The 27,384-nt window shown below is 46.7% G+C and overlaps 1 protein-coding gene across 4 annotated transcripts in view; it reads left to right on the plus strand.

Moving 5' to 3' along the window:
* Positions 1-27,384, plus strand: part of SH3PXD2A (SH3 and PX domains 2A) — a 232,194-nt gene that overhangs the window by 122,786 nt on the left and 82,024 nt on the right. For all 4 annotated transcript variants that reach the window (XM_021399630.1, XM_021399629.1, XM_021399631.1 and 1 more), the window contains exon 6: positions 24,666-24,694. In XM_021399630.1, the coding sequence (XP_021255305.1) occupies positions 24,666-24,694 (29 nt within the window). The remainder of the gene's footprint in view (positions 1-24,665; positions 24,695-27,384) is intronic.

The raw sequence follows: 27,384 nt of genomic DNA on the forward strand, positions 1-27,384 counted from the left end.
TGTTTTGGCATCTAAAATAAGCATCTGCTGGGCTGACTGAACCTTCTGCAGTGGTTTTCTCCAGATGGAGGTTTTTCCTATGGCCTCTAAAATATGAATGCATTTGGCACAAGGTCATTTAAGGAAGAATTCCCTTCTGCTGTGCTCTCCTCTCTTTGACCTTGAGGCTATTGACATCTCTTGGGTCAAACAAAGACAGGGGAAGGAGAAATGTAAACACTGAGCAGCACCAGCACTCTGATTGTGATGGGCTGTAGCATATGTAATGCTAACAGACTCACTTTGCCCTGGCTTAGGTTTTTGGAGGTATGAGGTAGGGCTGGTTTATAGCAGCTCTGTGCCATGCTGTAGGGCTCACCCTGTCCTCTGCCGCTGTGCTTTGGGCGTTGCTGCTGCTCTGACCTGCGAGAAGAGCTTGAACCTTTGTACAGCTCACAGAAAGCATCAGGTGTTGACAGTGTGGCTCAGGATCCTGCCCCATGCTCAGCCTGCTGCACCCTGTCCCACTAACTGCTGGGGTGCTGCTCCCACCTCCCAGACCTGAGGGTGACCCTGCCTGTTCTTCTGGGGAGGTACAGTATTGGTGGCAATGGGCAGAGAGTGAGAAGAGAAGGCTCTGGGGAGACCTCATTGTAGCCTTCCAGTACTTAAGGGGAGCTTATAAACAGGAGTGGGACTGACATTTTACCCGGTCTGATAGTGATAGCACAATGGGGAATGGTTTTAAACTAAAAGAGGGAAGATTTAGGTGAGATGTTAGGTGAAAATTTATCACTTAGAAGGAGGTGAGGCACTGGCACTGCTGCCCAGAGATGTGGGTGCTGCATCCCTGGAGGTGCTCAAGATGATGTTAGTGGTCTTTTCCAACTTTAATGATTCTATGATTCTATGATACTATGATTTGTTCTTTTATTACCATTTGAAAAGGCTCATCCTCAATCACTCATTTCTGCCTGTTTCTAATCACCACTGGAGTTTCTCCCTTAGGCTTTGCTCCCTGCAAGCGCTGTGCTGGGGTCCTGCTGCAGGCCTCGGGGCCACTGGGAAGAGGGTGGCAGCTCCTCAGTGCCTCCTTCCTGTGCTGTGACCTCCCCAGCCTGCAGGGAGAGGGGAGGAAGGTGGGAAATGAGGCGATGGGAACAAACTTCCTGCAATGGAGCTGAATGCTGGGGCTGGATCTTATCACAAGCAAACAGCCCTGGTGGGGCAGCCAAAGAGGAGCCCGTCCCGCTTTTCCTGCCCCTGACAAGAGCCTTGACCCTGTGCCAGCTTTGCCTGTGGATACCTGAGCGTGCCATGGGCTGGCAGTGCAGAGGGAAACACTGTCCAAGACGCATGAGATGCAGTGGCAAGTTAGCACCTGGTGCCTGCTGAGCAGCCCCCCTGCTGCAGGCTGTGTTGGGAAGGCCGAGCTGTGCAGCAGGGAGCTCACTGGGCTCCGTGCAGGGCCTGCTGGGTTTCACCTGCCTCATATTTTGTTCTCTTTTGTGTGCGTGTATAATACTTTTATCTGTGTACAGTGTTGCTAGCACAGCTATAGCTCACTGTCCATGTGTCTGACTTTCTGCTTAGAAATGAGTGGCAGTGCTAGAATTTCACAGGTGACCTACAAATCAGTCTGGCCAAAAGAAAAACCCAACGTGCATAAAAACTTGTCATTTTTAAGGTTTGCACTCAGTGATTTTTGCAGAACTCTCCTACCTTTTGCAATGCTGTGCTTGTTGCACTGTGTAAAGACCCCACTCGGTGAGCAGGGGTCTGGGCAGCCCTTTGCTGTACAGATGTAGAATCGTAGAATCATTAAGGTTGGAAAAGACCTCTAAGATCAGCCAGTCCAGCTGTCCACCTACCATCAATATTGCCCACTAAACCGTTTTCCTCAATTCCACATCTCCACGTTTCTTGAACACCTCCAGGAACAGTGTCTACCACCTCCCTGGGCAGCCTCTTCCAGTACCAGGCCACTCTTTTGGAGATAAGTCATGCACGGAGAGGCCCTGGGTTATGAGCTGTGCAGGCAACTGCTGCCACACTGTGGGGAGATGGTGCTTTGCATGCACGGGCTGTGGAGCAGAAGGCACTGATTTGGAAGTAGAGACTTTGGTATGTGTGGATGTTGGGCATGTGGCATTGTGCGTTCTGCTCTCTCCAGGATGTGCCATGCCTCACACCCTTGCCATGCGCATCTGGCAATGCTTGCTTTTGGCTCCGTCATCCCAGAGAGCAGGAATTCCCCTAGACTGCAGTGGGAAAGATGTGGCATGTTGCTATGAACAGATATGAAATAGCTTTTCCACCTGGCTTCTTATTAGGTGTTACAGCTCTATCTTTTTCCATTTGACTTATGATAGACATTTTTTTTTGTATTTAATAACTTTGCGTCTAAGACTTGACAAGGCAACAGCGAAGAAGCAGACTTACCTTACAGTCTTGGACATTAATACTAGCGACTCCAGAACCACACCTGGATCAGACATTTGTAAGCATATGGAAGAAATTGAAGAGGATCTGATTGTCTGTTCAGCACTCAGTGCTGGGCTGAATCTTCTCCCCAAGCCTGGGGAGCTTTGCTGATCAGCAGGCTCTCCTTGCTCTATCTTTATGATGCTATAGCACTGACGTGGAAAAGGAAACCTCCGTCGTCCCCAGCATTGGCTGTGCTGTGGCACTCTGGTGAGCTTCAGAGTGGAAGGTGTCACTGGCTTGCTTGGATTTTTGGCTGTGAAAGTCAGAGAGACAGCTCTTCCTACAGCCAGATTTCGTGCGTGATCCTGTTAGGGGAGATGTCAGCACCTAATCTGTATGTTTGCTCTCATCCAAGTAGTATTGCCAGTGTATTGCATGTGCAGCCTGACACTCTGTATATTAATCCAGTTTTTGGCCTGCTTGTTTGACCCAGCAAGGATTAAACTCCACCCCACATCTGTTGAGGCTCTCGTGGGCTGCTGCTTATTCACACTGATGTTCCTTAGCAAATTTCAGAGGAGATATTTCTCGCCAAACTTCTCAAGCACAGCTTTTCCCTGTGTGGCAGGACTACACTCGTTTGTCCTATATGATTCCCATCCATCCATCCATCCATCCATCCACCCATCCATCCATCCACCCATCCATCCACCCATCCATCCCCAGCAGTGTGGTGTTTGCAGCCCTCACGCTGTCCTTATGGGAATCAGGCCATCAGCAATTGATCCCTTCTCACCGTGCTGAGCTGTTCCCTGCCAGACGCTGCTCCTGCCTTGGAGCAGGACAAACAGCTCTCCAACTTGCGCCCTTTAACCAGAGCAAGGAGCAGACTGAAACTGCAAAGCCTTTGAAAAATGATGGAACAGGGACAAATTTCCGATTAAAGCCCTCCAAATGCTGCTCCAAAGGAAAATTGCTCTTCATTTGCGGGTAAAATAGAAGGCTCAATGCAAGACTAGAAGTGTTGCAGAATAAAGATTTAAGCGGTCAAGTAAAGGAAAGAATGAGAGCTCCCAGGGGAAGGGGAGTGAGGTTTGGGCCTCTTTAACCTGACTGAATCAAGTGACTTCTGCAGTTGCATGAGACCATCTGACCCAGAGCTGGGCAGTTCACAAGCCACAGAGTTATGAACTGCTGGTAAAACGATCTGAAGAGGAAAACACATTTGCATTTATGAACTGAAAACCTGAACAACAGCTCTTGAGGTTTCAGAGCCATGTCCAGCTGCTGCTGGGAGGCCCGGGGTCACTGCCCTTCCCATGGCCTCACGCTGCTCAGCAGCTCCCAGAGCAGCTCCCATCCCCACCGTGCAGCAGGTGCCTGCCTGCAGCGTTGCCTCCTGGCGGCAGAGCAGCCAGGGCTCGCAGCCCAGGCAAGGTGCTGATGTCCTGTGCACAGGTGGCTGGGACCTGGGAAGGGAGGAAGAGCTGGGGACAGCTTCCAGTGATGGAAACGCTGACCCAGGCTGTGCCACGGGCTGGTTTCAGCCAGCTGCTTTTGGTCTCCCAGGCCTCGGGAGGCAAATAGAATTGTTCATAGAAATGTCTTTGATGTTCCTGAGAAGAGGCTCCAAACCCGGCCCAGTTACTTGAATCTGTTACGTTTTTATCAACGAGTTGGTTCCCAGAAGTGCTGAGTATTCCCAGCTCCTCCGCCAGCGGTAGCACGGGCTGCCCTTGTTGCAGTGCCAGCCTGGCCCGGGATGTGCCTGTGATTGTTTCTGGGTTTGGCCAAGCGGGCTTTTCTCTCTTCTGGGAAACCAGCTGGTTTTGTATCCATGGTATTTGCAGAGTGCTGACAAACCCCTTTCCTTCACAGTCGCGGCCGTCTGCTTAAGGTGCTGCTCCTTGGGTTTTCCTTTCAAGGCTTTTCATGTGTTTTCCCATATTAGAAAATTCTAGAAGGCAGCATGTGAGGCTGGCTGGGGCCGGCAGCTTTGATCCTCAGTGGGTGTTTTGCAATAAACTCCATCATGAATTTTTCATCCTTTGCTCTGTGTGTGTGTGTGCCTTGCATGCAGGACAGGCTCTGGTCCTGGAGCTGCATCCAGCACAGGGTGAGAGGCACCCATGGCTCCAAATCTCTGCATCCCCAGGCCAGCCTTGCCTCAAGTTACCCTGCATGAAATGTGACCACAACTTTAATCTGTCTGCTAGTGCCAAGTCTGTGCTTTCTGAAGCATTCTCTGAGTCTGAAACATCCGTTTTCTTTATCTGAAGTTCTGTATTGCTATCTGACCTATTTACTTGGAAGCCTGTGAGGAAGGCTTGGGTTGGAAAAGAGCTGTGTTTGTGATCCAAGTGTGAGCCTTTCACTGTTAATTGTATTAGCATTACTAATTGTATGCACATTTCTAAGCTGTCGTGATTGCCACATCCTTTTAAAACATGGACCAAGACATCAAAAGGGCTGTGTCTACTTAGAGATCAGCAGAGAAGCAAGAAATTAAATTGCCTGATACTTCAAAAGATATGTGGGCTGCTTTGCCCCCATTATATCAAAAGTGACACAGGAAAAGTAAGTCTGGAGATAGACTTTTAAAGCTTGTTAGCCTTCAAGATTTAATCATCAGGAAGCAGTTTGATGGAGGTGCCAGCTGCCCTGTGCCCACCGGTGCAGTCAGTGGGTAGGGCTCAGCAGGAATCTTGCTGGATGGGGCCACATGTGCACAGGGCTTGTGGGGTGAGGGGGAGGAGGGTGCTCAAAGTCCTGAATTCAGGTTCTCTCTCTGCTGCAGAGAATGAATTGATGTTACTGCTTTTTGCGAGCTGCTCCATGTCTGTGCATGGCTCACTGTACTGTAGCTCTCAGATCAGCTGCCGTTGGGGTGCCTGTGGCTGATGAGTAACAGCAATTTTGAGCTTTCTGGTTCTGAATTTCCTAAGTACTGCTGGTGATAGGGTAATGCCATCAAGATTATGCTTTGGAAATACCTATTTTACAAACATGAAATGCACAGAATAGACAGACATACACAGAATCAGAGAATCACCAAGGTTGGAAAAGACCTCCAAGATCATCCAGTCCAACTGTCCACCTGTCATCAATATTTCCCACTGAACCATGTCCCTCAGTGCAACATCTACACGTTTCTTGAACACCTCTAGGGACAGTGACTCCATCGCCTCCACATGCTTCTCCATCTCTGGTTTTGCCCGCTGGATGTATATAGACAGCTTTGTATTTTCATGTTTTGCCACTTTTCTGTGGCGCAATCAAGAACATTGAGCTGGATAAGTCACCAACAGACCTTTGGGTGCAGTTGCAGAGCGCAGTGTGTCTCGAGATGCTAGCAAAAGAGGATGTCAGGGCAAGCAGTGCTTGTAACATAAGTGCTTTCTTGTTCCTGGAGGACTTCCCCTCCCCAGCCCACCATGCCCTCTGTGTGTATGTGCACGGTGACGGATTGCATCTCACAGAGGCGGCAGCAGGGGCTTCTCAGTCCCAGCTGGAGGTTGTTTCTTCACAGCGCTGTGCCGTGCCACGAAGACCTCATCTTTCACATAGGGCTGTCGCCTTCCTTCCTTATCTGCGTAAATCCTGGCGGAGCGGGTCTCACTTCACAGGCGGTGCCTGCACAGATGTTGCCCCAGCTCACGGAGGGATTAATGGTGCCTCCAGCAGAGCATGAAGCAGTCCCAGAGCACCTGGATGATGCTGAGCGCTGCGGCTGCGGCCGGCAGAGGGAGCACAGAGCATTGCGCGCTGCCTGCTGCTGTCCCACTGAATGCAGCGCGATAAGGGGTTGTTTATTATGGAGACGTGCCACTTGTAGTAGGTTTACAAGCAGCTTTATGGAGCTCCTGATCGCTCTGTACTTTTGTTTTTAGCCTGTTACTCATCCTGAGGCATTGTTGGTGTATGTCTGACCGTGGCAGTAAAAGGCTCTAGCGGGGATGTGATGGGGCCGAAGCATCGCGGACAGAAAGCAGCTGTCAGGCAGCATTTCTCCCTGAGGTCTGAGCAGTACCAGCAGGCTGTGTCAGCCTGGCAGGGCCTGCTGCCCAGCGACTGACTGCAGTCAGACTGTTCTGTAGCTCCTTCAAGGCCCCACAGTGCAGCAACTGCACAGATGGTTGTGTTGCATTCAGAGCAAAGTGAAATAACACCGGTTCTTTCCATCCTTCGCCGCCTCATCCCGAGAAGTTAGCCGCCTCTTTGGGGAGCTAGTAGTCAAAATCCCAGACCTGCACACCTCCAGACTTTCAGCAAAGTCTGAAACGAGTTCAGGATCTGAATTTCAAGTCTGCTTTTCCTGTGCCAAAACCCCCAGAGCTGAATACCTGGGAACTATGGAGGTGGGACCAAATAACCCCTGAGCTTTTCATTGTCTACTTCTAATGAATCAGCTCTCCCCAAATAATATGTCTAGCATGGTTCATACCACAGTCTCTGCTGTAATCACCACTGAAACCTGGAGAGGTTAGAAATCCATATGTGGATCTGTGTCTGGGTGAATTTGGCAGGCACAAAGCAGTCCCCAAAAGGCAATTTCTTCCTATCAAATCATCTGCCAATTTTTGCAGTCTTGATTTATGTTTTTTAAGGTTATTGAGCTTTTTGCTGAAAAAGTTGAAGGCCATCTTCCTTGACGTTCTTATTGAATGAGCCATCTCAGGAGCAGGACTGGCTTGCAGACCACAGCACAGCTGGGAGCTTATATCTTTTACATACGAGATTTTCTCAACCTATCTCATTGGTCTCCTACACTGCCTTAGCTACAAGTGCTTCCAATTACAGCAAAGTATATGGGACATACATACCTCAATCATGCTCAGGTTTCATGCACTGTAGTTTTCAGAGGTAGAGGATACCCCTTGTAGCACGTGTGCCTGCACCTTTTACCTGCATCATCTGGTACAGGAAAAATGTGTGTTTGTAAGCCTCATCGATTCTCTAAAGACACATTACTTTTTGTTCTTTTTTTTTTCTTTTTGTATTTACATGCACCTGATACAGAAAATAGATTAGGCCAGTCAGAAGTACACGAGGGCTGTTTTGTGCAGGGAAAAGCAGGGCTGGTGAGCAGCTCTTGGAGATGTTTGGTTAGAAGAAGAGCCCACGAAATAAAAGACCGGAGAGAAGGTTGTTAGCAAGGCTGGCTAACCAAAGTGTAAGGTGAGCACCGCGGTCTGGGAAGTAGATCATCTTTCTGAAAGGCACAAAGAAAAAAAATAAAGGCTTCAGATTCATCCCTTGTGTAATTCTTTTGAAGTCAGTGGCTTGCACTAGCATCATTTAACCCTGTTAATTTGAATGGGTCACTGCAGTGTCCCAAGAGTTGCTTTTTGCTGCGCTTTGTTCTGAGGCAGAGGCAAAGCAGAGCCTCGGTGTCTGGGCTTGGGCCCAAGCTTGGTGTCCCCGTGGGTCTGGCTCAGGCCCATCCACGTTGTGACTGACTCCAATTGGAGAGAGGAAAGGATGCAAGAGATGATGATGTGTCTGAGCCCTATCCCGTGATGGCTGGGTGCTGCCAGGCCTTGGTGACAAGCCATAACCGGCCTGAAAAATGATCCCTGGCCTGGGAACCACAGCCAGTCAGTCTATGAGCACTTAGTGGAGCTAACACCAGCTCCTACCCCTCTGTGGGTCTGTCGTGGGGAAATGAGGAGGTGTGTGGTAGTGCATCAAGGAAAGGAGCCTGAAATGGAGCAGGAACCAGGGCCAAATGAGCCACAGTGGGACTCAGTGGGCAGAGAGCAGAGGTCAGCAACCTTAACACACAACAGGGACTCGGGGCTTTTGCCAGGTCCCAGTGATGGAGTGTGTCCCCCACGCCTCTCGATTCATGCCAGGTCCCATAGCAGGAGTCGGCCACGTGCTGCTGAGCAGCCTGTGTACCACAGCAGGGAAAACATAATCCATTGCCAGGAGGGGATGCATGTTTGTCTCCAGTTGTCAAACAGCTGAGAATGAGGAGGCAGGCCCAGCTGAAGATCTTGGGCAGGAATAGCGACCAGGAGCCAGCGGGACACCACACACCACACTCTGCCCTGCCCTTGTGGTACTGCCCATCAGGGACCATTGAGTGACTCTGACATGCTCAGAGCGACTTCTGTAGGAAAATTAAATTGCTGCCACTGAGGGGTTCACGGCCTTCACCCTCAGCTCGCCTCTGAAGGTTGTTCTTGCAAGCACATGGGCCTTGGTAAGGCTTTGTCTGCTGGTCATCTCAGTGGAGCTGGCTCCCAGCACGTAGCTAATACTCACATGCCAATGCACCCTGTGCATGTGTCTCTCTGTCTTTCGTGGGGAGCAGTGTCAAACAACAAAGGGTGAAACTGCCAAAGCCCAAAATATGATCGCAATGCATCCCAGGAGCTGGAACAGGAGCTGCTGCTGCTGCTCTGCAGTACCCAGTGGGAAAATTTCAGCCATGCCCATGTAAAGACAGGTGGTAGAGTTCCAGCAAAACCTCATTTGTCTTTCAGGTTATTTTAAGGAACTATAGCAACTCTCTTCCCATCACGCAGGGCTGCCTGTGCCACCTCCGTGCAGACTCTGTATGTGTAGCATGGGTTGGTGTTGTGGAGGTGGAGGAACAAGTGCCACTGTTCCCAGAGAAACACAGCCTTTTCCAAGCAAATGAAGTGACCAAGGTGTTGCGGGTGATGCTGACATCCTGCTAGTGTCACCCAACTGCAATTTGTTGTACACTGCCTGATTGCAGTGTGTTGGTGCGAGGTGCTACCAAGCTGCTGAGCTCCTGGGATCACATCCTCAGATCACCTATGGATAATTGAGCCTCATTTCCCCAGATTGTATCGCTAATAATTATAAGTAATGGGAAACAATGGCGAACTTTACTGAACAAAGGAGACACTAAATACACTGAGAAAAGTGTTTGTTAATGCTCACTCGCTCTGCTCAATGTTAAATGTGAACAGACTGTAGCAGGTGTGAAGGGACGTGATACAGGCTTGGAAACCCCGGAGTGAGCTGAGGGAAGGGCTCTGAGAAGAGGAGAAAAATGCAACATGATGATGAAACACAAATATTTCCACAAATGTGTTTAAGTGCAGGATCCGGGGCAATCCAGCTGTCCGTTGGCCGCTTTCAGCCAAAAGACAACAGAAGGCAATGGATGATCTCACCCCACTCCTCTTAAATTGACAAATCCTCCCCACAGTTGTTTAAATATCAGTTTTTCTAGGGCTATTCTTCACCAGCTGTTTGGCAAGCCCTGCTGTGGGCTGAAGGTTTTCTTCCCTTCTCTCGCTGCTTCTTCGTAAAGCAGGAAACCGCTCGGGTGTGCGGGACGGAGGCGGATGGGAGGTAGGACAGCCCGAAAGGATTTCAGAAAGTGTGTCGGCAGAAACCCCACAGCATGAGGCCAGCTTTTGGGAGGACGGTGCTGACGTACGGCTTGCGGCGATCAAAGCCCGGGAGAAGCTCGAACAGGGCTGTCTTTGAAAGGCTGGGTCCTGCCGATAGAATGTGGTCGTTTTATCTGACCTGTGAACATCTCTGACAAGGCATCAGGTCATTAGTCTTGTGCTTGTTATTGTAACATTTTCTGGAATGAATCAGTGGCGTTTTTAAATCGCAGCTATCAAAGCGTATCATAAATTGTAAGCGGTTTCTTTTCCTTTGTTTGAGTATATCCCCATGCCAAGTCACTTGATGCTTGTGTCTTCTAAATTGGGCGTGACATTACCAGTAAAAACCTGGGATTAAGTGTAAAATAATTACTTTAAAAAAACTTGCAAAAAAAATCTTTGCCCTAAAAAATGAATTGAAAGTGACCCCTCTCTCTTAAAATGGTTCTGCTTCAAGCCTATGATAATAACTGCGTTTAGTACCTGAAGTGCTGAAAAATCTACTTGCTGTAGAGTGGAATTTAAAAGACTGTCACTCAAAATTTTATATAAATATACTGTGCAGTTACTCCCACTCACAACCTGATTTTCTTATTTCTGAGAACTGACACATTTTTCAGAGGTGTGGTGTATTTTTAAGCTCCCAATATGGCATGAGATGAAGATCACCCAGCTGAATCAGAATCTGTGAGAGACCAAGAGATGAAAGCCCAGGCCGGGTGCTCCTTTAGGTTAGGTGTTAGGAAGAATTTCTTTACTCAGAGGGTGGAGAGGCCCTGGCACTGCTGCCCAGAGAGGCTGTGGATGCCCCATCCCTGGAGGTGTTCAAGGCCAGGTTGGATGGGATCCTGGGCAGCCTGATCTTGTGGGTTGCACTCAGCCCATGGCAGAGGGTTGGAACCGGATGATCTTTAAGGTCCCCTCCAACCTAAGCCACTCTATGATGCTATGATTCATTGCTCAACTGACTTTCAGTGAGCTGGCCTTTAGACCCTGGGGGCAAAGAGGTGGCCCCAAATCCCTGTCCTTCCCTTCTCCATCACACTCCTAGGGTTGTTTTGGTACATGCAGGGCTCTGCATTAATATTTTCACAACGTTGTTTGAAAATATTTCTTCTTGGGTAGAACTGGAGCACTTTCTCTTTTGTGTCTTTACTGAGAGAAGGATCGTGGCATCATTATCATGACAGAGAAATGAAGCAACTTATTACCTACCATAAACTCTCACAGTCTTTAGTGTAAAACAAAGGCACATAAATAACTAGCATCGGGGACTTGCCTGACCTCTAATGTATGTGGAGTTCACTGTTCCAGAGCCTTGGTTCCTTCTGGACAGTGATTTAGAAGGAAAAGCTTTTATCTAATTATGAGCTAGGTCTCAGCACAGCTCCCCAGGCTCCACTAATGGATGGGATGCATTGCAGAGTTTGAAGGATTTTTATTCTAGCTGCATGAAGTGGAGAGCTGAGTTTCCGGTGTTGCACGTGGTATTGCTAGTTAGATAAGGGTTTGATTAGCTGGGACGTGCCTCAGAGGGGACCTGCGAGCTCCCTTCCACCTCACAATGCAGGACAAGCAGGGTTTGGCCATTTACCCCAGCACAAATCCTGGAGGACAGGATGGCTGCTGCTGGAAAGGCAGTGGATGCAACACAGAACTGCCCCATTCCAGGAATTAGCTTCTGTCCCAGAGGATGAGTGGGGAAGAAATTGTTAATCAGAAGATTACTGGCAGCAGGACATAGTTCCATGTTCTGATTCCTGATCATTGATGCTGCATCTCATGGCTGATGTGCCTGGATTCTAGTTTGGATCTCGCAGTATTTTACAGCAATGAGAGCTTATTCTAAATAGCACTGAATTCAGAGTTGGTACTAGGAGCTGAGAGCAAAAGATTTGTTGCTTCACTTCAGTATTCTTGAACAAGTGGCACTTCAGCCTAGAGATGAAGTGAGAGTGAGATCCACCATGTTCCAGGACAGAAATACCCCAGTGTCAGTGCGCATTTTGAAGGAACAGTTAACTTCTCTTTTAGCCAAATTAAAAAGTCTTCTTCTATAACCAGCTGACTGGATGGAACTAATTTAATCAATTCATTATGTCTCTTCACTTTTATGAACTTAGAACATGGAAAAAGATACTGAAAATACCACACACACCCTCTTTGGAGGTGTACGAGGGGAGTTAAAAGTTAATGTTTGGATTGAGAATTGGACGGGAGTTACATAAGAGGAACAAGGAGAAATTGGCTGGTTTTGTGTGACCTGGTCTGAACAACATCCAAATTTGTATACAAACTGGACTGAAAAATTTGTGCTCTATTCAAAGGTTGCACTGTTTCATAGTATGCGATGTTACTTCTGTACTCAGGGTGCCTTGACACCATTTACATAATGCACAATGTACTTTTTAATGCCTGTAAAGGAATGATCTTCGCTTATTTTTTCCAGAAGTACTTAATATTTAATTCTGGTCAGAAATATGAATTATGGTCAGAAAAAAAACCTTAGAAAGTCAGTTGGAATGATTAGGGGTGATTTTGTGCAAGTAAATAGGCATGTTTTTGAGATCAGTGATTTTTTGATTTGCCCTTTTAATAGTGGCGCTTGTTTTCCTTTGTTTCCTCCCCATAAAGCCATTCCCCCTTGTCCTATCACTGTCTGCCCATGTACAAAGTCAGTCCTCTTCTGCTTATAAGCTTCCTTCGAAAACTGGAAGGCCTCAATGAGGTCTCCCTGAAGCCTTTGCTTCTCCAGGCTAAACAAGCCCAACTCCCTCAATCTGTCTTCACAGGAGAGGTGCTCCAGCCCTCTGAGCATTCTTGTGGCTCTTCTCTGGACCCAGGTCCGATACTTCCAAGGTTGGAGTATTCAGGAAATGCTCTTGATGGTTTTTTGCAGATGTCTCCTAATTTAGCTCTCTAATCTCCCAGAGGGCAGACAAGAGTGGGACTTGTTATCAGAGTGGGATAGATGAAATAAGTTACATTCATTACCTTGAAAGTAACCCTTGTATAGGAAAGGTTTTATCTTTGGGAAGTTGTCTCTATTTTTCTGGCATGCCCATGAATGTTAATTTAAAATCTTTTAATGAATCTGAACAGTTATACTGGGCAAGACAAGATCAAGACATATTTTTTCTTTTATGTTTTAGTGTTAGAATCCCAGGATATGTTGTAAGGCTGCCTATTGCTGGTAGGTAATCAGGGAAGACAAGTCTGGTTTTAGTAGTTGCCAATCAAGCAAATTTACGAGATGCACGTACTAGATATGTTTTGGAGTCTTACAGTGTCTGAAAAAGCTCAGTTCAAAGGACACTGATTAGAAAAAATTCCTGGAGTTCATGAACTCACAGATCTTACATGCTGTGATTTATGTCTCTGACAAGTAAATTAAAAAAAAACAGTGACATGAAAGATATTTCCATGTGCCGCCTTGTAGAAACAGGCAGAAAACAATTTGAAGGTATATGAAATCAGTGTCTTATAGGGAACTACACTGCATTTTAGTATCCTGGAAAGACATTTGATGTTGCAAGACAGTTAACTGAGGACATACTGCTGCGGCAGATTTGGGAAATGGCTGCTCTAATCTCGCTGATCTAACTGAACAAAAGGTAATGAGGGGAGGCAAACTACAGTCGCCAGATGAAGAAGATGGAGTTCAAATGTGGGCTTGATCTTCTCTTCCCACATGCACAGTAAGTTTTGCCTCTCCTGGAAAAATTATTTACCATTCTTGGGTCCATATGTACAGCAGATGACTTTAAAAAATCAGGAGAGAGGTCTGCCACTAAAAAGGGTTATAAAACTAGCGAGGGCAATAGGGTATTTTGCAGTGCAAAGTAAGTACAGATGCAATGGCCATCTGCTGTCTATGCACACTACTGTCTTAATCTTTCAGGTCCCACTTCCCTTGGAGAAGGAGCAGCAAGACCAAAAGGTCCAAGCAGCACATTACTAAAAAGCCAGATGAGTAAGCAGAAGTGCTAGACACCATAAGAACAGCACCAGAAAGGAACGAAAAATTGTATAATACCAAGCATCTGGCACGCTCTCCTTTGTACTGGGAACTTGGAGATCTCACAGGGCCTGGGCCATGTCTGGAAATGCTTGCAACTCATTTCTTGCTTTGCTCATTTAGAGCCTTTAAAATTTCAAAAATGCCATTGGAGCTGGGAATTCCCTGCAAGAGGTTCCAGCATGTAGGTTGGTGCTAGCTCTGTGCCGGGACGGCTCCAGGGAATCCCTGGCAGTGATACCAAGACGCATGGCATGTCGTGGGGACAGAAACATGGGGTGGCCTAAGGTCTGGGACAGCTGGGGACAAAGCGGGGATCTGTGAGTAGGCAGCATGGACCTGTGTCCTCACATGGCCATGAGGCTATGGTCATTGGGGGCTCTTCTGCTCTGCCTTCCTGCTGGCTCCCTAGGGCTCTTCTGAGATGTGGAGAAAAGGGTGAAAAAGTACTTGGGTCTTTTTGTTGTCTTTCTGCTGCTTGTGTGGGAAAAGTGAGTAAAGTGGTGATCCACTAGCAAACTACAACCTCTTGCAGGGGAATTAAGGGAATGATAGAATCATTAAGGTTGGAAAGATCACTAAGATCATCTAGTCCAACCATCAACCCATCACCACCACACCACTAAACCACGTCCCTCAGTGCCACATCTCCAAGTTTCTCGAACACCTCCAGGGATGGTGACTCTACAGCCTCTCTGGGCAGCCTGTGCCAACACCTCAGCACTCTTGGAAAAGAAATTTTTCCTAATATCAAGCCTGAAGTTCCCTGGTGCAGCTTGAGGCCATTCCCTCTAGTCCTGTCTAGTCCTAGTTTGTGATCCCTTACTTCAGGGGCTCATCAGTTTGGGGGTAGTTCTTTGCTTAGCAGTGCTGTAAGCAAAGCAGCAGCAGCCCTGTAGCGCCTACCACCACTGGCAATACACTGTAGGCTGTCCTGCATGCACTTTGCAATGGTTTCTGTCCTTCTACTGCCATCTGCCCCTGGTGTGAAGCTGTGTCTGGGGCTGGCTGGATGTTGCTCGCAGGTCAGATAAGGCCACCAGACTTTCGGGTTCCTGTCACTCCACTGCTTCCTGTGGGAGCTTGCGTGGTCACCAGTTGTATGTCCCTCTCATCTCTAAACTTGTGATGAGGTGACTCATTGTCATTGAATGCATGCTCGGTTTTATTAGATAGTCATCAACAAGTTTCATGTGCTTGCTGTTAAAGAATTGCATGTTTCTTTCCTCGCACATCTCCTGGAAACTATATAAACGGCTTAGATAGGAAGCTCAGTACCATTTACCAAAGATAATAATAATAATAATAATTCTTTAGGTTGCCTCTGGTCAAGTGCTGGATGAGGCATATGGGAGAATTAGGAATGATGAAGTATTTACCCAAATTACTGGTTTCCGCTGCATTGAAATCAGAGAGTCTGAAGGCACTGCGGCATTTATAACTGATTTCCTAAGCAGTGTGAAAAATGGAGATGAGGGCCCTTTTCTTGTAATTCACATGTGAAGTAAAAATCACTTAGCTAACATAAATCAGGATTAAATTGCTTTCAAAGGCTCTCAAAACCTTTCTGAAAGAGATGGGACGAGGAAACCATTTTGCCACTGCAGAGGATGTCCCCATGATGAGTCCTAGTGAAGCTTGATCAAAGAGCCTTATTGGCTTTTCATTATAGCCCTGTTATGTGTACTTGAAATTCAGCAGTGGTTTCAACAGAATAGGCACTGAAATATGCACAGAGGGCAGATTTAAGCAGGAATCTAGAGCATCAAAGTATGTGATTAAGGACAGTTTAATGTGCTGAGTAATGCAGCATGATTTGGATGTAATTTATCCTAATCCAGTCTGATCTTTTACAGGAGAATATATTATAAGGCCACAATTAGGTGAGACCAGGGCCCCATCTGGCCTCCTGTCTCCAGCAGTGGCTCATAGCCAATGCAAGAAACAAAGAAAACACAGAGTGAGCTTCCCTTGTGTATCCTCTCTGCTTCTGGCATTCAGCGGTTATGGGACTTCTTGGGTCAGAGCATCCAGAGCATGGAGCACAATAGCCACTATTTATTTCTTCCTGAATTTATCTCATTGCTCTTTGGACTCATGCCTAGTTTTGGTGATTACAACATATACTGCCAGTGAGCACCGTGATTCATCTGTGCAATATGCAGAAGTTCTTCTCTTTGATTTAAACTTGTGGCTTGTTAATTCTGCAGGTTTTTTGGGGAGGGAGAATATTTTCTCTCTCTGTGGGTCAGTCGTGGCTTTGTAGGTTTCTAGCACAATTCCTGCTCATTTGCATCTTTTCTACGCCAGAGGTTCTTCATCTGTTTATTCTTTTCCTCTAAGGAGGGTAATCCAATTTGAGGGCACATCATACTTCTTCAAGCAGATCAAGAAGCCCCAGACAGTTCCTTGGGGAAGCCCTTTTTTTCCCCTTTCTACTTCTCCATCACCAGCTGTGCTCCCAGTATCCCTCCTGGTGTGGTAATTCAGTGTCGTTTTCAGACAACTTACATCTGGGCCTCGTCTTGAAGCGTGGAGATCTCTAACTTTGCACATTCTCTTTCTCCTTTTCCAGGAGCTCTCTGATTTGGAATGGACCTTTAAAGGCCATCTTGTCCAACTCCCCTGCAATGAACAGGGACACCTACAGCTCTATCAGGTGCTCAGACCTCCATCCAGCTTGACCTTGGGTGTCTCTAGGGACAGGGAATCTACCACAAAGTATCTCTGCCTCTTATAATTGCCATTGGAGTTGCAGTTTAGGAACCTCAGTGGATCATATGGTTGCCAACCAGAGACTGGACCCAACTCTCCTAATAGAATATGAGCAGCCCACCCTCAAATGAGGAATTGCTCAGAAGACATGAAATAAAAACTCAAAGGCTGTGCTGCCTTCTTAAGCTCTTAGCCAGATCAGTGTGATAGATGTAAGAACTCATTAGCGTGACCAGTTTGTAAGCTACATGTGAATTTATGGTTCTACTATTCAGTACTTAATTTGAAACTGTGATTAGCTGCATCTTTTAAATATATACCGTATGTGCGTGTATATTTGTATAGTAAAATCCCAAAGTGAAGAGCACAACTGGAAAAGCTGCACATGAAAGTGATTAATTTTTATTACCTCATTTTTATCACTCAGCATTTATGCTATAAATACTATAATAAAGTGACACATGCTTGGTCATTGGAAAGCAGAGATAAATTCGGCCTCCCCACAGGGGACAGCCAAGGTCAGTTTATAGGAGGCGAAGAGCACCTCAACCCAGAGTTCTTGCTAAGGTAAATGCAGTTTTTCAGTCCTGCAGAGAAATTTGCAATCTGAGGGGATAAACAGGGTAAAGCAAAACCAGATGAGGATGTGACTCTTAGGCAAGATCTTGTTTTTATCCTTCTTTCCAGGAAGAATCCTGCTCTAAACACTCGTGCTGCCTTTTTCAGGGCCACCAAAGCCTCACAGTGGAGGATCACATGGAGTTAGCTCATTGCCCCAGTGTCCCACAGCCTCCAAGTTGTGTTGAGCCATCTCCCCCCAGTGCCAGAGCAGCCTGGCTTTGCTGTCAGATCAGCATACTCGCTATCTCACAGCCTGGTGAAATGCTGAATGTACAATTCCAAAGCTCTGTCTTCTTCCAGGAGGATAATTTCATCACAATAAAGAATAATTGTGAAAAATTAAAGAGGCTAATTCTGCATTTCATCAGCCCAAGCCAAATACTGAAGATGTGCACTGGAGCCAAATGATCAGCTTCACCACTGAGGAATCTTGGGACACAAATCTGTGACATTTCCCAATCACTTGGGAGTGGGTGGGATGTCTTGAACCCATCTCTCTTCCTTCTATACCCTTTATACACCCCCAAAAAAAAAGCAAGCTCCCCCTTGAGTACTGTGGGTCTGCATGAGGCTGGAAGGTCTGTGGGGAACATAGAATCATAGAAAGGCTTACGTTGGAGGAGACCTTAAAGATCATCGAGTTCCAGCCCCCTCCTTTGGTCAGGGTTGCCAACCACCAGATCAGGGCCCAAGATTCCATCCCACCTCGCCTTGAAAGCCTCCAGGGATGGGGCACCCACAACCTCTGTGGGCAGCCTCACTCTGTGCCAGGGCCTCGCTGCCCTCTGAGTAAAGAATTTCTTGCTAACATCTAGCCTAAATCTCCCCTCTTTTAGCATAAAGCCATTCCTGCTTGTTCTATCACAGTTAGACCGTGTAAAAAGTCAGTCCCCCTCCTTGTAAGGTCCCTTCAAGTACCGGAAGGCCATTATGGGATGTTGTTTGTCTCAGAGCTGTCTGGACCCTGGCACCTCACATCTGGTGGCAGAGCTCGAGCTGTCCTCTGTTAGCTAATCTTCAGGCTCCTGCACATCCCCTTTGGGATATCAATTCATGGATTTGTGCAGGGAGCATTGCTGGAGAGGAGGCAGTGCCCATCTCCTTCCAGCCATGGCTTTTCTGTGCAAGCTTACCTGGGCAGGGAAGATCTCGTCTGCACATATGGAAGAGTTTCCAGTGTTGCACTTGGAGTTTCCAAAGAAGAACTTGGATTGATTTTTGTTTTGTTGGCTTGAAAGAAATTGTTGGAAGGCCGCACTAAGTGAGGACCTCCAGCTGGGTCCTGGTGGGCCAAACTGGGCTTCTGGTGTTCTGTGGTGCTGAGAAAATCACTGCAGCCTAACCAGAAACATATAGTACATGAAGCTGTGCTGGTTGTCTGTGCCAGTGCTACAGCCACGCTGTGCAAACAACAGGAAAATGGCAGGAAGGCAAAACTCTCTTTTGCAGTGTCTTCTTTCTCTTAAGGAGCTGATTGCACAACATTGTCTTGCCCTTCTCAGCAGCAGCAAGCAGAGACTGCTTCCAGCCAGCAAGAAGCACCCGTGTTCAAAGCCAGGTCGACAGTTTTCCTTCTTGCCCCCCCCAAGTCCCTTTTGCCCCCGGCAAGGAATTTTGAAATCTCAGGGCTGCCACAATGGGTGCCTTTCTGACATGGCTGAAAAGCTCGACCTCTGCTCAGAAAGGACAGATTCATGTTCAAGAGGGTTCCACAATGCAACGATTTATATCAGGAAATGAACAGAATATTTTCTGATTTAAAAAAAAAAAAAAAGGCTTCATCTGTTTATTTGGCTTGGGGAAGAGATCAGCTGTACTTTTATGATTGCTGGAGTGTTGGAGGAGAAAAATGTATAGCTGTATGCCTCTATGTGCTTGAGTTTGTGTTGCTGATGCATAGCATATAGAGCTAATTTTGTTTAAATATGTGTTACCTGGGGCTCAGAGCTCAGGGAATGGAGATCCCTTAATGCACGTGGTTAAACTTTTGCTTTTCTGGCATCATGGATCTGAATGTTAACTCCGCACTCTCCACATCATTCCTGTCTTTGCATGGTGTTAGCATGTTTGGGAGCTCCTCCAGCTTGGTAACAGCTGAGGAACCAGCATTGGTTCTCAGTCACACCTGATTTTGGGCTTGTCTGAAACTGAAGATGTCAATCTGGCAGTTGAGTGAAATCAGGAGAATTTCAAGATGTGAGAATATTTTCAAGGCTCAGATTTCTGTATGAGTAAAGAGCAGTAGCAAAATATTTTGGCATTGGTTTACTTTGAAAACACTGTCCCAGAATCTGATAGCGGTGTTAAGAAAAACAGCTTCTGAGAAAGGCAGCAGTCCTCATAACTGACTGCAAACCGTATGGATGCTGGGAGGGAGAGTGCAGACTCTCTTGCTAAAACATTTCTGTGCTTTTAGTCTGCCTGGTAAATCTTTGGTGATTAAATTATAATCTGAGTTGTTTGTTTGAAATGTCATACATCTCCACCGCAACCTCTCCACTGAAGAGTTTTAGGAATTAAGGAGCATGGGAACGTAAACGCCTACAATGAATTTAAACATGAGTTAGTTAAAGCCAACAAATATTTCAACTTATGTAGTAAAACGCTCCAGAGGATACAGATTAACCTCTATTACTCAGAGTTTGTCACTGTCTCATCTCTTTTGGACAGCAAACTCTGAGAAGCGGACAGTGGGAAGATTTACTTTCCCTTCAGCTTCTGTCTCGCCTGATGACATGTCTGCAGCTCCCCTGGCCACGCTCCTCCCTGAGCTCTGGCAGCTCCCCCTGCTTTGCAGGCACTGCTTTCTCTCACAGTCAAGAATCTCTTGTCTGAAATCTCTGTTAGATGAATTGAAGCCAAGCCTTGCTTGCATGCAGAGGCTCTGGGCTTCAAGGTGATGTTTTGCAGTGGGACAAATCCCACGGGGTAAGCTTGCCTGGGTCTGCTGTCCTGTGGTGAAGGAGAGAAGCCTTGAATAGAGCCTTTACGCTCCGGGAGTAGCAGGGAAGGGGTTTCCCAACCCAGTCCATCACCTCTGAAGGGGCAGCTGTGAAGGACAAAGTTGCAGCCCTGCAGACCCACCATTGTTGCAGTGCTGCTCTGCAAACTTTTCTGGTTCCTGCAGAGGACTTCTTCATGGAAAGCTCCGAATTCCATTGGGGATGCAGGAGAAACCCTCCAGGCCACATACAAATCAAACTGAATTAGCAATACTGCTAAAGAGATTGACTCAGTCCATTACATACATGCCTGTTCACAGCCAATCTTCTCTTGCATGTGAAACAGTTCCTGGGCTTTTATTGAACAAACATCAGGATGCTCCTCATTTATTAAGCAACTTCCCAATTGTGTCACTGCATCTTTATATGTATCAGAAGGTGGTGATGCACTGGAACAGGTTGCCCATGGAGGTTGTGGGTGCCCCATCCCTGGAGGCATTCAAGGCAAGGCTGGATGTGGCTCTGGGCAGCCTGGTCTAGTGGTTGGCGACCCTGCGCTCAGCAGGGAGGTTGAGACTAGATGATCTTTGAGGTCCTTTTCAACCCAGGCCATTCTATGATTCTATGATTCTATGATTCTATGATTCTATCTCTATATATGTAGATAAATTAAAACACACACATCATTGTTTTTATCATGAACTCTCACTGAGTACAACAGCAAAGTTAGTCCCTAAATAAAGGATGCACCAAAAAACTTCTTCATAATGTTATTAATATAACCACCTCAATTAAAGTAGATTGCAAGTGACAAATTCAGAGATGCAATATAAGATATTTTGGTTTTTCACCAAATTCTTGACTGACTGCGGATATCTTAATGTGACAACAAGGCAGTCAGCTCTGGGGCAATTCTCGTGTTCTTCCTTTCACATTCGTTGGTAGAAGCCAAATGAGTAGCATTATCCTGGCGTAACATTGATGAAGAAAGAGATCCAGCCTCTCTCTCCTTGTCAATAAAGCAAGAAGAGTGTGTTCAGCTTTTGTGATGTACTTGGCACCAGTGATATTTTAATATCATTAGCAGCGGGAAATGCTTTCCTTGCCAGTAATGAGGTTCGGTGTCAAATAAAGGTGATACCCCATGAGAAGACTTTAGACAAAATTGCTATATTCTAATAAAAAAACCAGCTAGAAATGCACTATTTTTATGAAAGGCATTTGTTCAAGTATGGAGCGATGTTGGCTAATGAAGAAGGGCCCTGCCGCTGCTATTCTTAGTTCCACCCGCTGCTTTCACTGCTTTTCTTGTAGATAGAGCTGAAAGTGAAATTAGGATGGTGGTGTCTGCTCTCACACAGAAATGAAGAAGTCAGAATGGAAATATATGTGTAAGTATAAAGATGAAAAGAAAAGAAAAAGGAAAGAGCCAGAGCTTGAGGGAAAGTGAGCTTCTCCGTGTAGCTGCAGTGACCTTGTATCTTCGCTTGGAAGGGTTTTTTCTTTCTGCAAGGCCAGGCTTCTTGTCTGATGTAAGGGCTAGCAGGGTGCCTGGTGCTGCCCATGTTGCAGGAGATCAGAATTTCTGCTTTGAAGTTGTTACAGTTAAGAGAAACCGTTGCAGAATTTCTTTTATTGTGTTGGACATAATCTGGTACTTGAACCTCACAATAACGTTCCTCTGGAAATAGTGAGGCTAAGAGGTACTCACCTATAGACCATCACTTGAGAGAGAGGAAAGACATCAATGAATCACTGAATAACGGGGCATAAAAAATAAATATGGAGCCAGGCAGGGCTCGTTGCTGCTGCTATTGCAAAGCAGCAACCCAGACTTCCTTAATTAGCAGAGAAGAGAAGAGTGTGTTTACAAGGAGTACTTTACCCAGCCAGAGAAATTATTTGCTGTGCCATGTTGGCTTTTTATTTCAGCAGTGATATTTTTCCCATCCTTGCTGGGAGAAACAAGTTTTGGCTTTCAGAGATTCACTGAGGAAATGTGGATTTTATTTTAAGCTCCATTTTATTTGATACTGCTTTGTCCTGACTTTATGATTGAAATGTGGATGTACAAAACCCTACGAGACAGGGAGACGTGGGGTTCATGGACTTCAGGAACTCCCAAGTCAGAACATGATAAAACTCGACTTTATAATCTAGAGGAATGAAAGATGAAAACTTGTCCTTCAGGTTGGCTGTTGGCTTTCTTTTTGAGTAAGCCTCACAGCTAGATGGTAGTGGTGATTGAAACAAATATTTTGTAATGATCATCTGGTTTCTTATGGAAGGATGATCCTGTGCTTCAGACTGGAAACTAGGACCAGGAAGTGCAGGTTTATCAGCCTTTTTTTACAATTCCTCATCAATGTAATGTGTATAATACACTTTTTGCCCCATCATCTAGTTTTCTTTGTTAATTTGGGACAGCAGCCATTTCTTTTTGCAAAGTACTTAATTGAGTGAGGTTCCCACCTTCATTTTGGTCTACACATAAATTTTGAGAAGGACATTAGAGAAGAATAAAACACTGTGGTACATAGGAGGACATCCTGGGTGCAGTGCAGGAACCTGCGGGATGGGTATGCAGGAAAAGACCCAGAGGGGAGGACCAGTGTGCATTGGCTGAGCGAGCGGCAGCAAGACGAGGTTTGCTTCCATTATGCCAAGAGAAGCAGTGATGGGATTTGCTGGACCAGAGCTCCTGGCTCCCTTGAGCAGTTATGCCTCTGTTGGCAACATATTTGCCGTTGACCAGATCTGTGGTGTCGCATCCTATGGAGTACAGTGCTTCGTGTTGGAAGTAGTGGTGCAGTGTGGGATGTGCCTGCCCACCACAGGGCTCATGGGAGACAATTTTAGGGCAAACATGCTGCCATAAATGATGTGCTTTTGCTATGGAAGAAATGCCAGCTGGATGAGGAATAGAACACGAACAAAGATAAGCGTGGATAAGTTCTTTACAGAGCAATATTTCTTGTCCTCCCATGATCTGCATGTAGAAAGAGGAAAACAGTTTCAAAATTCTGCCTTTTTTAATCTCTGCCTTCTTGAAATTGTATGGATGAATCATCCTTTAGAATTAAAAGAAAAGGCCTCATTTAAAAGCTTCCTGCAGCCTCTCACACAGGCCCTGAGAAACAGCTTGAGATTGGGCTGCAAGATGTGGGAGGACATCTGGGATGGAGGGCTGAATTCTGAGCATTCCATGGTGGCTGCTGCTGGAGCAGTGCGAGGGTACAGGCAAACCATCTTCTTGCACTGTGCTTTCCAGACCTGAGTGCTGACTTTGGCCTGATGTAGTGGGATGCTGGAAACTTCCTTATCTGTTTTTAGTTGCTTGTTAACCCCCATCCATCCATCAACAGCCCATTTCCAGTAGTGCGAATTGGATGATATATACAAGTGGCAGGCATGGGCTGGCTAGGAATGGAAAAGTGGCCATGCCTCTCTTCTAGGGACTGTCCCAGGGTGCTCAGGTGTGCTGGTGGGAGCAGAGCTGGGGCTGGTGATTGCATTCCAGGGGCCATCCCTTCCCCAGCTCGTTCTGGGGGGTCTCTGTTTTGGGTACCATATAGTGAGCGTTACTTCTGAATATAATATCACTTCTGCAGAAGAAGCAAGAGCAGTAGCATCTTCTTATCAAACACAAGGCATGGCTGAATAAACAAACAACCCTTTAATTGAAATAGGACCTGGAAAATCCAAAGAGGGTGCAAAAAACTCCCGAGGAGTTATCACTCACCGGGAACAAATCCCAGACATTCCAGGCACGGGGGCTGTGGGCACAGTGCCTGCGCAGTGAGCCCCCCTCCGCCCCATCTGCCCATGGACGGGGCTCCAAGTACCAGGAGGAAGTGCAGCCACCGCAAAGTGTTTCTGTCCTCACTTCTGCTGATCCCAGATCAGCTCTTGCAGCTGTGTTCTGTAGTTTCATCCCGCTCCTGCGGCAGCTTTCTGAGATTTCAGCTGTTGAGTAGCGAGCAGAGGGTCCTGAAATCATTGTAGAAAAGTCAGGGTGCATTCCCCATCCTGGAAGAAAGAAGAAGGGGCAAAGTTTGGGGCATTTGGTTTTTTTTTCCTCGTGTTTGTCAGAGATGCCCAGAAGGGATGGATCTGGAGGTTATGCACCAATTAATGAGAGGAGGGGACGGCGCACAGTGCCAGCCCAGCCTGCAGCAGCCGCACCCCTACAGCAAGCATTTAACGTTCCCTCTGCTCTCCAGGGGAATGGCAGGGGTTAATCCAGTAGCCATGCATTTAACAGCTCAATTTAGAGGGGAAAAAATGACACCCTTCTCCCCTGCCTTGCTGCCGGAGGATGGTTGGCTCTGTCTCAGTGATCACATGCTCCCCCAACCCTCGGTGCTGCAGAAGCCCAGCTGCTGCCGATGAGCCGGTGCCGCTCAGGACCTGTCCCAGCCCCAGCCCCTGCCCGTCAATGCCTTGCAGCCCTGAGCTCCTCTTTAAAGGGGGGAGTGGGCAGCATGAGCTCCTGAGCCTATGGGTGGAAATTTGGGACGCATCCATTCTCTCACCACTGTTTTCAGCCCTAACCATGTCTATTTGTTGTTGTCTTTTTTTCAGGGACTATGGATCTTCAAAGAGAAAATCAGGTAAGATACTGAGCTTTTTATTGCATGATTACAGAGGGGGCTTTTTTTTTTTTTCCTCCTTTTTAAACCTTCCCTTTATCTTGTGCTGCATGAAATTACATAGCATTTTAACTTTTTATTGCTGAAATCTGCTGTAGCTAGGCATCAAATTCTTTCTGCTCCACTGAAGAAACCTATCTTATATAGTATTGCAATTAAAATGATGGTATTTACAGAGCTCTTTCTCCAGTCTAAGAGGCTAATGGGGTTATGTTTTCTTTTACTTTTTTTTCTTTTTCTTATGATTGTCTCTACCTGAGTCAAAACGTAGCCTGAGAGTTGGAGTTCTTTTTTTGGGGGGAGAAGAAGGGAATACTGTTCTGTTCAGGTCTTATTTTTGCCTTCCTAAAAGGATCTGGCGATGCTTTCAGTGCAAAATGTTCTCAGTGCCTGTGACTGGATTTAGGCTGACTCGAGGGCCATAGCTCCTTGTTTTGTTTTTAAGTCCTGGATTCAAATGTCCTATAAAATCTTCATCTGAAACTACATAAAACTAATTTTTCCCTTTCCCTTAAAGCTCTTAGTGATTTATATAGATATGCCTTCAACAGGGATATAAAGTCATGGGCCTCTGCATCTGGCTGTTCTGAGTTGGATGTGATAGGGTTTTTTTTTTTTTTCCTTCCCTTTTTTCCTCTCCCAAGCAGTACTGAGCACCTGCAACTCTCATTGACTCTGTTTGTAGTCTTGAGTGCTCCAGATCATATCCAGGGCATCCAAAGAGGCCTCTCAAACCCTTTGCAACCCCTGGAAAACTCTGGCCTGTGTGCAGGGGAGGGGAGGAATTTCTCCTCTTGCTTTTTGAGATGGTGATAAAGAAATGCTGCAATGGCTGAATCTCTGGGAAGGATGAATGTAACTCATTGAATTCAATGAATGTCACTGCCTAGATTGATTTGTTAATTATGAGAGCTTTTATGCTGTGGTCCTGTAATAAGCTAAGTGGCTCACTAATGCAGAGCTGTTGCTTGACCCTGCCATCCTGTGCATTAATGGCCGCTCCCTTTGCAGGCCAGTGCTTGTGGTGCTCTTCTCCTGAATTCCTTTAGATTTACTGTAAGTGCAGGTGGGTGATGGTAATCAGAGGCAGCTGCAGCACTGGGTGCTGACACTAGAAACTGGAGAACATTTAACTTCCTCGTGTCCTACAGAACTTCTTCCTGGGTTGTAGTTCTAGCCAGGTCCATCTTCAGAGATGAGGTTGCACTTCTAGCACGTAATACTAAATAAACTTTACACTGTTTGTGCAAAATGGACAGTGAATTAAAGGGGCAGCAGCATTTTCTCTAGAGAGGCAGGCTGCAAAGGTGTGAGAGAGTAGGCAGAAGGCAGAGCTGAGAGTGGAAGCTCCTGGCTCACAGTGCCATGTGCAGAGCGCTGGGGTTTTAAGGCCACGTAAAGACTGCTGAAATGCATTGCTGAAGTCTCTGGGGCAACCTGATTTAGCACTGACCTGGAACAGCACAAGGAAACTGAGCGCTTTGGGGTTGGTGCACAAGTTGACGTGTACCGGAGCTACAATGCTGCTCTTGTAAGATACGTGAGGGATTACTTTGGAAGGATGAGAAGCTGCTTCTCCATTTCAGCAGCTCTGGAGAGAAGCTGGAGCTGATATACTGTAACAATGAGGGAAGAGGGACTAAGTTGAATCAATGCAGCTGGGATGCCATCTGTGGATGGTGCTCCCCCTGGGGCATACCGAACAGTATGCTCATCCATCCCCAGGGCTGGGCTCCCCTGCTCTGCTCTCCCACCCTCATGTGCTGTTGGGTCTCATCTCTGCCCCTTGGTGGGTGACTACACAGCCAGGGCTTGGGAACAGTGGGGTTTAGGGATGCTCTTTCTCCTCTTACGCAGTAAGAGGAATGTGAAGCAGCAGTCTGACCAAAGTGAGTTATATAAAGGGACTCTGTTCTCAACCATCTTCTTGCTTGACTTCAGAGTGGTGGGGGAAGGCTTCATTCTGCATGGAGCTGGATGTTGTGGGAGTGTGCATACAACAAGCCAATGAATATGCCAAGAGAGTTGGTGGTTACAGCCTCTAACAAAGAGCAGCTTTATGACACTGGGTCTAGTGATGGGGTAAATGAGCACAGCTTCCCAGGCTGTGTTGTAAAGAGCCTTTAAAGATAACTAGTAACTTTGAAATACAACTTCCTCTGTAGGTGCAAGCACTACTCCATCTTAAATGGGATAAATAGGACACTTGAATGCCAATATTTCCCAACAGATCAGACCTGAGAACACCTCTTTTGTCTTGACCAAGGACATGCTGGGAAGAGGCTCAGGGGTGTGAGCAGCAGGAATCTCACAGCTGTTGCATCTCAGCCTGGCAGGCAGGGCATGAGTGTGACCGATGGCAGAAACATTTGGGGAATGCCTCTGACAGCCACTGTTGCCTCTACCCTGACCTCTGCCTTGCCAGTGAGTGCATGTCTAGCTAGTCCTGTGCTCAGCCCTTAAAGCAGCGAGAAATTGGGGAAGTTCAGAGTTTAATAGGAGTTAGGGAAACACTTATCACTGCAGCTGATAGCAGTTGTAAACATCTGGAGACCTTCTGAACAAAGTGCAGCAGCATGGCCCTAACTTAGCTAAACAGAAGAGTCTTGTGCTGATCTGAGGCACCTCTGCATGCCAGCCTTGAGCCAGGA

The sequence above is a fragment of the Numida meleagris genome, chromosome 5 (genome assembly GCF_002078875.1).
Source record: "Numida meleagris isolate 19003 breed g44 Domestic line chromosome 5, NumMel1.0, whole genome shotgun sequence".
In the NCBI taxonomy this organism is placed as follows: Eukaryota; Metazoa; Chordata; class Aves; order Galliformes; family Numididae; genus Numida; species Numida meleagris.